At 41.1% G+C, this 14,639-nt stretch overlaps 1 protein-coding gene and 1 pseudogene across 4 annotated transcripts in view; both read right to left on the reverse strand.

Moving 5' to 3' along the window:
* INO80 (INO80 complex ATPase subunit) overlaps nt 1-14,639 on the reverse strand; it is a 120,747-nt gene that overhangs the window by 38,941 nt on the left and 67,167 nt on the right. For all 4 annotated transcript variants that reach the window (XM_036259610.1, XM_036259606.1, XM_036259621.1 and 1 more), the window contains 3 exons: nt 12,317-12,457; nt 6,981-7,206; nt 2,017-2,144 (listed from right to left, as the gene is read on the reverse strand). In XM_036259610.1, the coding sequence (XP_036115503.1) occupies nt 2,017-2,144; nt 6,981-7,206; nt 12,317-12,457 (495 nt within the window). The remainder of the gene's footprint in view (nt 1-2,016; nt 2,145-6,980; nt 7,207-12,316; nt 12,458-14,639) is intronic.
* On the reverse strand, nt 13,106-13,713 carry LOC118628688 (annotated as a pseudogene).

The raw sequence follows: 14,639 nt of genomic DNA on the forward strand, positions 1-14,639 counted from the left end.
CATTGGGAAATAGGTAACCTACTTATAATACAAACCAAAAAGTGTGGCCTGTTGACAGCATTCTGGGTCTGAACACTACATTAAATAAAAGACGTAGTGATTAAATTGACATTGAATATCATTTGTGTCTCTCGCTAAGAAAAAAAAAATTACTAGATTATTAACAAAAAGAGAGACTGCCACTAAATTCAAATAATCCACTGCAAAATTTAGCAAGCCAGCCCTGGCTTCCAAAGAACTTAAAAATTCTTCCCTATTGCTACCCTCCATTCCTTCTGTACTGATATGATCCCTCCTCTCTAATTCCTAGATAGGGATCATCACAGTCTAATTTCCACTTTTACCAACTAATCCCTAGAGTAGAAGGGTTAGAATAGAAAGCTTAGAGCCCTGGCCAGTTTGGCTCAGCGGTTGGAGCATCGGCCTGCGGACCAGAGTCCTGGGTTTGGTTCCTGCTAAGGGCACGTACCTTGGCTGCAGTTTGTCCCCAGCCCTGGTGGGGTCGTGCAGGTGGCAGCCACTCAATGTGTCTCTCTCACATAGATGTTTCTCTCTCTCTTTCCCTCCTTTTCTCCCTCCCGCTCTGTCTGAAGATGAAAGCGAAAAAGAAAAATGTCCTCAGGTGAGGATATAAAAAAAAAGAAAGCCTTAGATATATAGAACCTATGGAAAAGAATAATAGTTATACATTACTAATATCCAGGTGCTTTAGCCTCTCGACAAGTGGTTTTCCAACATTCTTGCACTAAAGATTTACTCTAGTGGTTTGTGATTATTTATTTATTTTTATCCTCACCCAAGTACATTTTTCCATTTTTATTCAGATAGAGTGGGAAGGAGAGGGAGAGGGAGAGGGAGAGAGGGAGAGAGAGAGAAACATGGATGTGAAAGGGACACATCGAGTGGCTGCTTCCCGCACAACCCCAACCAGGGACGGGGATGAATCGCAACTGAGGTACGTGCCCTTGACTGGAATCGAACCTGAGACTCATTGGTCCGCGGGCCAACGCTCTAACCACTAAGCAAAACCGGCCAGGACTGGTTTGTGATTATTTGTCTCACTTTTACTCTTCTTTTTCGATGTACATGACTTCCTCTCCCTCAGTAACAAACAACTACTCAGACAACAAGAAAACAGAGACAATGTCATCAGAGAAGTAACTAAAAAAAAAACAAAAGCTGTCTTGCACAGTAAGACAGCTATGCCTTTCAACATAACCCAGTGGCTGTCAACTTTTGCTGCATATGAGAATTACCTTTGGAGCTTTACAATATCCTAATGCCTAGACCTCATTCCAAACTTATTAAATAAAAAATCTCTGGCCCTGGCCGGTTTGGCTCAGTGGTTAGAGCGTCGGCCTGCGGTCCGGAGAGACCTGGGTTCGGTTCCCGCTAAGGGCACGTACCTCGGTTGCAGTTTGTCCCCGGCCCTGGTTGGTCGTGCGGGTGGCAGCCACTCGATGTGTTCCTTTCACATCGATGTTTCTCTCTCTCTCTGTTCCTCTCTCTCCCTCCCACTCTACCTGAACAAAAAATGGAAAAATGTCCTCGGGTGAGGATAAAAAAAAAAAAAAAAAAAAAAATCTCTGACGATGGGATCAGACATCAGTATTTGTTAAAGGTCCCACCAGAGACTGTAATATGTACTCAAGTTGAGAACCACTATATTAACTTTCTGGTGTTTTACATAGAGAAGTAATCCCAAATCTTGTTTTCCATATATATTTCAGAAGACTTTTCAAGAAATTCCTAGGCTCTGATGTACTTTAAAATTAGGGAATTTCTTCCCTAGTAAAGGAAGGGAGGAAGGGCTGTTCTATTTCATTGGTATAAGGAAGGAGGGAGAAATCCTTTGCATACTCTCACATCTGCCAGGAGCTGCTTCTCCTTTACAGACAGAAAAATCACAAAGATGTTTTGACTTCCCATTAAGCAGAACTGCCATTAGCCACAGACATCTGATTCCTACAGGTTAAATGTCAATGTGTCCTAGGTCCCCAAGGTTCCTTCTCCTACCTCCAGTAGGTCTATCATCCTGGTCATCTGGGAGTAGATAAGGACCCTATGTCCTTGAGACTTGAGCCGAGTCAGCAGGACATCAAGGGCATACAGCTTTCCACTGTCAGTGATGAGGCTCTCCTTGCCTAGGGAGAAGAAAAGGGGGGAGGGGGAAACTGCATTTAATTGAAGCAGCAAAATCATTCACTGCAAAGCTGTATGCAGCCAAAATTACTGCAACCAGGATGCTTGTCATCATGAGAGCAGGAAAGTATTCTAGAGAAGAATGCAAAGCACTGTTAAATCATGATCCAATAGTGCTATGGGAAGAAATATTTCGAAAGAGGGAGGTGTAGGTTCCTTCCCAACTGATAATCCTAATCAGACACAGGCATCTGAAAACTTCCCTGCTACAACCCTTACTCAGGGCTCAGCAGGTACACATAGACATCTAAAAGTGATGTCCATGTCCTATCTTCTGTAAGTAACCTGAGAAACCCGTTGCTTCTCTGCCCATATTATCTCATAGATATCTGTTTCTGCTAGTTCTGTAGCTGAAGGGTTTACCTTCTGGAAGCATGAGAATGTAAAGAAACCAGGCCTGCTCTTGCCTGTTCCTGGAGACACTTAAACACCAAGAAATGCAAATAAACATACCTCTTCTGCCTTATATTTATTTTTTTCTTTAAAAAATATTTTTATTGACTTTTAAGAGGGAGAGAAAGAGAAACACATTGATGTGAGAGTGAAACATCAATCAGCTGCCTCCTGCAAGCCCCATACTGGGAATTGAACTGGCAACCTGTCGGTGCACAGGAGGATGCTCAACCACCAACTGAGCTGGCCAGATCTCTTCTGATCCTTTTTTTTTTAAATCAAACTCACTCTCCTGGATGATTTCAAATAGGTTGGCTGGTAAATGTCATTATCCTAAGCTGAAATTTAATAAAGACACTCTAGGGCTTATTCAGCTTTTTAGAAAGATTGATTTTGGGTTTCTGTGAAATGGAAGCTGCTTTCACTCACTAACTTGTACTGTCTCCTTCCTCTTCCCATTAAAAAAAAAACAAAAAACATTTCAGCCAAAGATCTTAAAGAATACTTAACTCACAAATTTTCATCTTATCCATTCTGTATCATTCAACTCCCATCACATTTCAGGAAGTAGAGTTTCCTGTTTGCAGACTGGTCCATAAACATGCCCTGAACAATCGCTGTTATTAAGAGGGGAAGAAATGAGGCTTAAGGGTCTGGGAGATTTAAGAGTATATGTGGAAGTGACTGTGGAACACAAAAAGGGAGAGAGAAAGACTAAAGATACTACATAGACAATAACCACTAAAAGTAAAAAAAGATAACTGTTAAGAAAAACATACTGCCTATCCTTAGTCTCTGGGTTTGAACCCATGGTTTTTCTTCAGAATTGCAGAGCAATCCAAGAGTTCTCAACAGTCATTTCTCAGTTCTTGCCACTATTTGCCAAGTGCACAATTATTGTATAAACTGAACAAGAACGGATGTGCTGACAGCACCATAACAAATCATCAGCCACTCTGTTTTGCTACAAAGCCACAGGTCCTGGATGTTTACTCCTCTGAACTGCAGCCTGCCTTTTCCCACCTTCGGAACGCTGCCAGGCCACATCTCTCCTTCCACCACCCCCTCCCTGACACTGTGACACACACCTTTGTTCAGCCTCTTTGTTTGGTCCTGTTTAGATTATTGAAATGCTCTTATTTTTGTTGGTCTCCCTACCAACACAATCAAATGACTGCAGCTGGGACAGAACCGATTGCTAAGCCCTCTCTCTGGCACCAAACAAGAAGGCTTGTATAAATTCCAAGTCTGATGAGGCAGCAATGCTTTCATAGCAACTTCACGGTTTTCTTCTTGTCACAATTAGCCTTCTCCTTTAATTGGATTCCCTAGGGTTCCTCAATTTTTATAGCGCCTAAACATTCTCCACGGAGCTACCAATCAATTTTAGACAATGTTTCTTTTCTCATTAAAAGCACAACAAGGTGAAAACAAAAAGTCCATAAATTTTTCAATCATTGAGCAAGAGTGGGTAAGCTAAGCTCATCAAATTTCTGGAGACTGCTAATTATCTTCTCTCTCCATTTGCATATACTCCCTTAACAAAAATATTTAAGCATATACAACAAATCTGTCTTGTGTTTGAATTTTGAGAAGTTTTAATTCATCTCAAAATCATGATTCAATAGTTTTCACAACTATTCCTGCTTCCCATATCTACTTTCTTTTGCTAACCAGAATGAACTGATGCTAGCATTCAGAAAGCTCAAAGATGACGATGTGCATGCAACTGAGAGAAGCAAGTGGTACCTGTTATTAGCCTGTTACTGTGTAGGTGGGGAAGGTGGAAGTAGACAGACTGGATTTCTTTGGAAGGAAAAAAAAGCCTGAAGAAAAAAGCCTAAGAAGAAAGAGACCTCAGCAATAACCTTAAAATAATGAACAGTATTTCTGTTTTTCTGATGAGCATGCTAGTCAGAGGAAGTCGGCCTCAAGTTATGTGTCCTTAGAATTATATGCGGAAAAATTGGTTTCATTCTCTGTACACATGGTATCTTCTAGGCCTGGCATCCATTGCCCAATTTTTAAAGAGCTACCAAAATTGCATTGGACAAGAGCACAACCTATTGCTAAAAGCAGGGAGCAGAGCCAAGAACACAATTTCCTAGAAATTAGGTTGATTCTGCCAAGTCAAACCTGTGCCCAGCCCCTTCTTTAAAATAGGAGCTCAAAAAAATGTTGAAATAAACAGACTTACTTTCTTTCAATCTCTCCTACAATGCTGTGGTAGTCTTTTTTTAAAATTTTTTTATCCTCACCCAAGGACATTTTTCCATTTTTTGTTCAGACAGAGTGGGAGGGAGGGAGAGGAAGAGAGAGAGAGAGAGAGAGAAACATCTACGTGAAAGGGACACATCGAGTGGTTGCCACCCGCACGACCCAACCAGGGCCGGGGACAAACTGCAACCGAGGTATGTGCCCCTAGTGGGAACCGAACCCGGGTCTCTCTGGACCGCAGGCCAATGCTCTAACCGCTGAGCCAAACTGGCCAGGGCCAATTCTGTGGTAGTCTTATAGTATTTTCACTTACTAATCACAGTATAAGATCCTGCTCAGAAACAAAACAAATGTATCCCATGGCAGTAAAACCAGGGTAATTTTAAATAATATCTCCTTTTACCAAGGAGAGGAGACTAGATTTTGAAGGGATTGTAAATCCTTCTCCCAGTGAACATGGATAAGTATTCAATGTGTGAAATCTAGGAGATTTTGGTTAGTCTCTCAAGGAATTAATGGAACCAACCCTTCCCAGGGAAACAGAAAATGTAACAGTACAGAGAAAAGAGAGATAAAATATAGGTTCCAGTGACCCCCCCCGCCCCCCCACGCTGCCCTGCCCCAGCCAGTCTACAGAGCACAATAGGGTCAGTTAGGAGCTGGTTGGTTCTCACAGTAAACAGCCAGTGAGGCTGGTGCTTTTTATCGATGCAAAAAGAACTCAGACACTTCCTGCTATTTAAACAAGGTCCATTTTTCTTTCAAAGAACAGGAAAAGCCACAAGAGATTCCCACAGAGCCAGCAATAAGCCTTCTACTCCTGTACTGGGAACTAAGCAACCAGAAGGAAGATGGGAGAAAAAAAGAAATAAGGTGTTGTCTTGCTTCTTTCAATTCCTGTGTTCATCTTCTGTGGTTTTCATACCTGCTGGATTCTATCCCTCTATTCCCACCAGTATTCAGGCATACTTTACTCTTGAGGTTTCCTCTTATTTTCCAACAATATACTTTTACCCACTGCTTTCATATGTTCTAAGTCATATGTTCTAAGCTATGAGGCCATTTATAATACTGTTCTCATATACCCAAAACGGTATCTTCCAGTTCAAAGCACCCTGAAAGCTACTAGAGCAGGTTGACCCGTAAAATGGAAAAATCAGCCTGGCTGGTATAGCTCAGTGGCTGAGCATCGACCCATGCACCAAGAGGTTGCTGGCTCTACTCTAGGTCAGGGCACATACATGGGTTGTGGGCTTGATCCCCAGAGAGAGGCATGCAGGAGGCAGCTGACAGGTGTTGATGCTTCTCTCTCACCGATGTTTCTCTCTCTCCCTCTCCCTTCCTCTCTCTCAAAAATATTTTTTAAAAAACCATACTTAAAAAAACAAAATGAAATGGAAAAACCAGGCCTTAAACCCTGAATCCAGTTATCTCTTTAAAACAGCAGATTCTCTCTTTTGAATGCACAGCTCGATAGTTTACTTCCCTTACATGCCAATAAGATGCATACAAAGTATCAGAGAATGTGGACAACCAAAACTAACAGGATAACTCTAAGCTATTGCTCCAGTTTATCGGCAGGTATAAGCAAAGAACATGAACCTATGAACCCTATGTTCAATTTCCTTAAAAGTAGTCTAAAGCAAAGATGAAAACCTAGTTTCCTTCCAACCCACGACCATGACTCTGGGCAGTCTGGGAAACCGCTAGCATTTTGGCACAAAACACAGTTTTTCTTCTGGTTATCATTCAGATCTCTAGTGCTTCATGCAGGATACTGTTTATGCTATTAAACTAGGCTTTCTGTGAGTGACGACATTCTCATTCATCCCCAAGGCAATGGCACAAGACAACCGTACTACTGGAACTGTGGCCTTTCCTACCAAGTTTATTTCTACCTCCTTCCCCTTTTGTAAGAGTGGCATTCCTTTCTCAGCTGTAAGCTTATCAAAGGAGAGTATTTAAGTACAAATCTAAAACACATTTCCCCTCAAGTCACAAATTACTTAAATATACTTACCTATAAGTTACTAAAGGCAAAAGAGGAAACAGAAACCACCCAAACTTTGAATTCCAAATATCTGAATTCAAATGCACCATATGGAGCACCTCCCTGGTTCGCTCCTTGCCAAAGCTGTGAACATATTTCAAGAGAATGGAGGACTCACCTGGAATCCTGATGAAAGACCAGCCATTCTGAGGCCTGATGCTCCACAGTCCTCCAGCTGGCTCTGGGAAGAACTGGGACCGTTGATTTAGCCAGTCTGCTGCCAGTTCAGGGGCCCCATTCAACAAACACTGCTTGGCTGCCAGACTCCCTCCTTCCTTTAGCACTCGCCGCTCATACTCTGCACTTCGGTCATTGCAGTAAGAATCCAATGGCACTGCGGTGACCTGCAGTCAGAGTCAAATGAGATGGTTCTTTCACATTTTCCACACCCACTAAGCCCTTTGGGAACCTCAACTTTGAAATCAGACTAATGTGGATAATTCTTGGGCTAGTGCTTTTACCTTCCCTATTCTAACAAACTAAACTGTCCCTATAATAATGACTTAGTGAGCCTTCCCAGGTAAAAGGCCAACCTCCGATAACATGAACCTACAATAAAACTAAAAATCCAAAGAGTGCTGGAGTTTGCAGATAAACTGGGATATATATATATATATATATGAATGATTGCTTTGCACCTCCCTTCACTGCTGGATATTGCTTTTGGTGAAGCTCTATCTGCCATATACAGGATGGTGGGCCAGAAAGGGAGCTGGAGCTAGTCAGCCATCATTAAAGAACTAGAGTACTAGCTTGGTGCATTTGAAGCTATCTTACTAGAGTACTGGCTTGGTATATTTGCAGCTATCTTTAATAATTTTGTGGCAAAGCTCCCATGTTTATTAACACTTCTTTCTCTTCTTTCCTGACAGGGTTGCTGACTGAAAAACCTTGTGGAAAATAAGAATCTTTCCTTCAGGCCATAAGCTGGGGATGGGGGGAGTAATTGCCAGAAGTAGTAGATTCATTTCTTGGCTAGGGCAGAGGCTATGCACAAATTCTTACCTCACCAGTAGGTGCAACAACACTCAAATGCTGCGCCCCCAATAGAACAGAAGGCTTCTGTCAATTCAATAGGCTTTATCCTTCTTTAGCTATCTCTGGGTCTATTCCCATTCTAACAAATAGCTGTGTATTCAGATGAGAGGAGCCAACAGATCCAGGTTTTTAACAAGCACCCCAGCATCTTAGGCCGAGCCTTGAAAATACTGCCATGAGGTAAATAAACAGTTAGCTAGCTTACTATGGAGCTGCAGGTGCCTCTGCTGGGGACTAGAGGATACCAAATCCAGAGAAAGAGCATCATTCACCAATAACCACAGATATGCTCACAGATGAAGTTGACCCAAGTTTGCTAGGGTGCAGTGCCATCTATGGTCTAGATGGCAAAACTACAGAGGGTCACAGCAAGCTGGACCCCTAGAGCTCCAAAACCCAGACAGGCTCACATAAAAACTGGTTTATCCAGGCAGTACTAAGAGAAGGTTTTGGTAATCTTATATCACTTCTGTCCTCTCCAAAAGGAATTTGTTCTCTTGTTTCCAAGTTATATTTTCCCCACTGAAAGTTGAGCAGAGACAAATAAACACTGAAATACAAAGCAGGTGGATAAAAATTGGGTCTCTCCCTGTTATGGTTAGTTCTGGCAGTGGCCCAGCAGATACAGGACTAGAGCAGATCACTTAGGGTATGAGTCCCAGAACCTCACAATCAATAGCTGCTAATTCCATAAAAATGGCAAAGGAAGCAGTGGTCTTCACTACAGAAGTATGACCAGTTTGATATACCTCAAATAGCATGCACACTCTCGGATGAGTAAAACATAGTCTATGAAAGACTCATACTGGGAAATTTTACAATCAAAGATAACTGCTTTGTGGCTACTGTTTTTGTTGTTGTTATTTGTAGAGCAGCAGAACTTATATTGGAGTTATATATAAAGATTTTGGGCCCATAAGTCTCAAGATGAAACATCAAAAGCTAGAAACTCAGACTGAAGGAACAGGGTGAACAGTGGCACAGGGGAAAACGTTTCTCCTGCCTGGGACTCCTTTCTACAGTCTCAAGAGTTTAAAAACAAACCAACTTTTTCCAGTTATAAACTTTCACCTATTTTCCAATTTTCATTTTGCTCATATCCTCCCAAGTCCAGAAATGAAACTGGGAGGTTTGCAAGGCACAGTTCTTAGTGAAATATTGTTTAATGTTTTCATAAGCTTCTTTGGCAGAAGATATATGCAGAATCTAGAATGTCATGTTGTAAATACGTAAGCAGCAAACTCATGAGGTCCAAGAGGGGACAAACAAGTTCATTTTTACTTAAATCCTGCTTTCCAAGTCAGCTCTATCCTAAACAGCCTTAACTCAAGCGCCTTCCTGACTGCTTACAAACAGGGAGAGATGAAGCATGACATACTATTTTCCTCTTCCCACAAATGGAAATGCATACTCCCTTCAGTACCACATAAGCTAACTTGTTTCTTGCTTCATTAACTTCCTAAACTAAAGTACAGTCTGGGGCTGCTTCCTCAAGCACTCAGCGCGTCCTTCCTGAGGACATGTATATTCCTGCTCTAGCTCTAGGAAGCGTGACCGCTCCAAGCGCTACAGTTTTTTGCTAAGATGAATTCTCAGGGTCTTAGTTTATGACCCCAGCAGATTTATTTTCTTGGCTAATGAGAAAACAGCTCCTATAATTCCATCCTTAATGGCACAGTTCTTCCTGAACTGACCCTAGTTTTCATAGCATGTGCCAGGAAAATTAATTTGTCCTAACTCAAGGCCAAGGTTGAGGCTTCAAAGGAAATCAGTTTCTCTCCATCATAGATGGGGGAGAAATCAATATAATTAAGGTATCTCATGAAATGTTGCCTTATTCACACCTTAGGCCTGATCTGAAAGGTAAGAATTTGTGTATGTGTATATAAAATATCCAGACATGTTTAAAACTCTTTTTCCTGTCCTCAAAACCATGGTGTAATTACTCCCATTTTCAGGTTTATCACATGCTATGTGAAGAACCTTACAAATAGATATGGGAGTAGGGGCTGAGCAGGCTGCTGGAAAGGAGCCTTTCGGTTAGTGACGAAATCTCTCTCCCACTCCTTGACAGCCACAACTTTATACACAATGATAGTCTTTTCCAACTACTATTTATTGTTCTTTATGGAAACAGTGGCACCACACACGATAGTTTAGACCTCTGCCTCCTCAGAAAACAATACTCTGAAGTAAAGTTGGGGTGCATATGTGTGACTATGTTCAGAGAGTGGGGTTGTTCATCAGAGTGGTTGGCTACAGAGCTCAGACTGGTACAAATGAAGAATTTTTATGTCCATAAATGTAATTACAGTTCAAGGCAGTTTACTTTTTATTGGCTCTATAAAACACTGAGAATATGAGCAGTAAAAACGTCTTGACATACTGTTCTAAAAAATCTAGACATCCTCTTATCAGGCCTCACAGTATACACATCACATTAAGAGGGTGAGAAGGAAAACCACGCAACAATGAAGCCCGAAGTCTGCTTTCTATAGAAGCACTTGGTTTTAGATGTTTCCTAGAAAAAGTGCATTTTTCTGCATCAACTTAAGCTTCAAAGACCAAGAATGCTTTGGAAGAACTGGATACATACAAAATCTAAATACTTTCTGAATAGTTAATGTAAATCAGATGAAGACGACAGTGGCAAGGGAATAAAATTCATGTAACAGAACCAGTAGAGAGAAATCTAGGCAAGCAGGAGTCAATGGGACTCGATTACTATCATCTCATTTCCAGTCATCTTTCTTTGGACCCTCTGCTGGATTTTGATAACTTAATAAAGTAAGGATGCAAGCTGATGTAAATAATGGTAGAAAAATGTAACTAGAGTAGATTCAAAAGGCTGTACCTTCTCTGAAGAGAACTGTGAAAACAGTAAACTTGCTAGGATGAGTGGAGAAAACAAGAGAAAAATGAATAGAGAAGGGTAAGAAATGTCAGCCTCTTAGTCTCCTAGCTAACTGAAAGTTGCCCCTTAAAGCAAAAGGAAACAAAATGGAAAGACAGACACTTGATCTTTGTTCAAACCACAGAGTCTAGCCACATTTCTACTCTGCCTCTCTTCCCTCCACATCTTCTTCAAGGTTGTAAGAGAGTCTCTGTCTAGCACTGATGAATAAGGACTGGAAAAAGAAATGATATAAGCAAAGTAAACAACCGCAGTATGCCAACAGGAGCCTTTGCAGCAATGCTGTCAGCAATCACCAGAGTGCCCTGCTTTTTGTTTTTTAATCCTCACCTGAGGACATTTTTGCATTTATCTTCAGATAGAGTGAGAGGGAGAGAGAAGAGAGAGAAACATCAATGTGAGAGAGATACATCGACTGCTTGCCATCCACATGACCGCAACCGGGGCTGGAGATGAACCGCAACCTAGGTACATGCCCTTAGTGGGAACCGAACCCGGGACTCTGGTCCGCAGGTGGACGCTCTAACCGCTGGGCCAAACTGGCCAGGGCCAGAGTGTCCTGTTTAGATAAACAGGCTATAGGAAGAATCCAACGGCTGCTTAAAGTTGAAACTGCAGCAGAAACTACCCCCAGTGTATACATGAGACTGACTGTTGAATGGCAAATATTGCACAACAGTCACTTTTCAGAGGGAACATACTTGTGAACCTAGTCCAGGCAGGATTGCTGAGGAAAGTGAGAGAACACCAGACTAAGAAGTTTCTTGATGCCAGTGTTATGTTTCCTTTTGTTATTTGGAGATGGTACTGAGGCGATAAGGTCAGATCAAGTCTCCCTGCCAATCTGGCCCCCTCCTCTAAAAAACCCTCAAAAACTTAAATGCAGGTGACAAATGGCTCCCTCTCCATTTCAAATATTCCACTGTCACTGACATGTTGACATCTACCTGACAGATGGTTTGCTGCCACGATAAATTAGAGCTCCTTACTAAAGGAGAGAATTACAGAGATGCGACAAGGTCAGGGAAAAAACCATTACTGTCTACCATACAAAAAATTTGTTTTAATTCTCACCTGAGGACACGCCTTTACTGATTTTAGAGAAAGAGGAAGGGAGAAGGAGAGAGAGAAACATTAATGTGAGAGCAAAACATCGATGGGTTGCCTCTTGCAAGCACCCCAACGAGGGATTGAACCCGCAACCTGGGTATGTGCCCTGAACAAGAATCAAACCCAAGGCCTTCCGGTGCACGGGACAATGCTCCAACTGAGCCACATCAACCAGGGCCCATACAACTATTCTTAAATCAACCCAGTTCAAAGTGACAAGTGCTGCTGGGAAAGCCAGGAATGTGGCTTAGATGCTTTTTCTAAATACTAAGGATTTATGTTTCTCAAGGTCCAAATAGCTTAAAACAGTTGTTTAAGAAATGGATCCTATGAAAACTGCTTTAGTTCTTCATATATCATCTATTTTGTCTCTTCCCTCCTGTGGCACTTACTCGTGGACTGGCCACACACAAAAAAGATGGCAGCTCAGTGAGCAGGCAGCAACGAAGCGAGGAGGTAGCTGATCTCCGCTGATGGATGACCTGGTCTGAGTAGCCACTCACTGCTTTACAGTGGCTGCTGAAAACCAGAGACTATAAAACAAAAAGTCAAATTAGTGCCATTGATAATTTTGTTTAATGCAATCAAAACGGGGTAAAATGTCACATATTAAACATTTGATTTAAAGACATTCTTTCTAGTGAATATTATTACTTCTAATAAACACTATTTAGAACCAAAAGTATAATATAGAAAAAGTCCATGCTAATTTCAAAATGTGGTTTATTAATGGACTCTAAGCAAGTGTCATTTCTAATTCTACCTTTTTCTGGAAGAGATATTGTTAATTATAAATGGTGATGGCAAAACCTTTATTAGACAAAACACTATTTATGTATATGAGGGGAAGTTTGGTTCATTTGTTATACCATGGATGCAAACTCATATCTTTTTAAAAAAATTGTTTTTATTGATTTGAGAGAGAAGGGAAGGGAGAAAGAAATGTCAATGAGAAACATTGATTGGCTGCCTCTCGCATGACCCCTATTGGAGAGATTGAGCCTGCAACTTGGGCATGTGCCCTGAGCAGGAATCGAACCAATGACCTCTTGGTGCATGGGATAACACTCAACCAATTGAGCCACACTGCCCAGGGCGCAAACTCATGTCTTGAGTTAAAAACAATCACGATCAACAAAATAGTCTTCTGAATGTTTCCTTCTTCTTTTTTTTTTTGGTTCTTAGTTTATTAATCCTCTCATGAAAAATCTGCACAATTACCACAGATAAAGTCACTGAAGAATCTTTACTCCTTCTGTTGTCCAATCTCTAGCTCACTTTTTGCCAGCACTAACATTGGCCTTTGCAGTCAGGGGCCCCTGACTTTCTTCATTCTGTTCTTGTGTTCCTTCCTCTGTCTCCTTGAGGTCTTCTTTTCATATAGGCCATGCCTACAAGTCTATGTTTGAGTTCATTTTTCTTTGCATAATCCAAGGAATCATAAATCACGCCAAAGCCAGTTGTCTTACCACTACTAAAATGGGTTCTGAATCCAAACACAAAGATGACATCTGATGTGGTCTTATACATTTTGGCTAGTTTTTCCCGAATTTCTGTCTTGGGTACTGTTGCCTTCCCAGGGTGAAGGACATCAATGACCATTTGTTTCCACTGAAGTAGTCTGCTGGTCATGAACTTCCTGGTCTGGATAGTTACTGTGTCATTCATGATGGAAGTTGTTCTTCAAGCAGCCAGGGAGGAAAAGAGCCTAAATATTTCTTTAAGGCAACTTTGTTTAGCATCACATGACTGTATTAACATAGTGCAGCGTAAATTCTAGTGAGGTTAGCTGTTTTATTTCTTCAGTGACATCTATATAAGAGATCAGAAAGAAGAAACAGCATCTCTTTTGTTCCTTTACCTGCTCACTCCTTAAAAGTATAAATTCTTCATTTACATCACTACATCAAAAATAAATTTTCAAAGACTCCCCAGCTCATGTGAAAGCTTCAGTTTACAGCTATTCATATGAACGATATAAAGTATGGAATATTCACATACAAAAAAATTGTCAGTAGGATTACAGTGTTCTATATTGCATATGCAGTTCTTTCCTCAGTGTTAGACATTTTATTGTTGGATCTTCAATCTTGATCATTTTATTTCTGTTTTACTGGTTTCGTTGCTTTTCTTTTTAAAAAAATCCTCACCCAAGGATATTTTTCCATTGACTTTCAGATAGAGTGGGAGAGAAGGAAAGAGAGAGATAAACAAGCATGACCCCAACCAGGACTGGAGATGGAACCGCAACTGAGGTACATACCCTTGATTGGTATCGAACCCGCGACTCTTTGAACCACAGGCCACTGCTCTAACCACTGAGAAAACCGACCAGGGCTACTGGTTTCTTAAATAAGGCAGGTTGATAACCATATAGATGAAGATAATATACAATGTAGTCAAATTTATACATTGCTGTAAAGTCAAGAAAACAAACTACTAAATGAACAGTAACCAGCATCCTCTGCAGGAAAATAATAGTTATAATTCCAGTACCAAAAACTTCTAGTAACATATCTCCTCAAGGAATCTTTGTTCGGTATGTATCTTCTCCCAAAGTAAATGGGTTCTTTAGGACCATAGTTTGAGAGAAATCACCTCAAGTTGTGTAGTAGGACATGTATCACAAGCTGCTTCCATGAAACAATCAGCATCTTCTAAATAATGGCTATGAACAAAATAAAAGGCTTTAACTGTTTCTAGTAGAGTTGGGCT

The sequence above is a fragment of the Molossus molossus genome, unplaced genomic scaffold, assembly GCF_014108415.1.
Source record: "Molossus molossus isolate mMolMol1 unplaced genomic scaffold, mMolMol1.p scaffold_m16_p_1, whole genome shotgun sequence".
NCBI classification, from domain to species: Eukaryota; Metazoa; Chordata; class Mammalia; order Chiroptera; family Molossidae; genus Molossus; species Molossus molossus.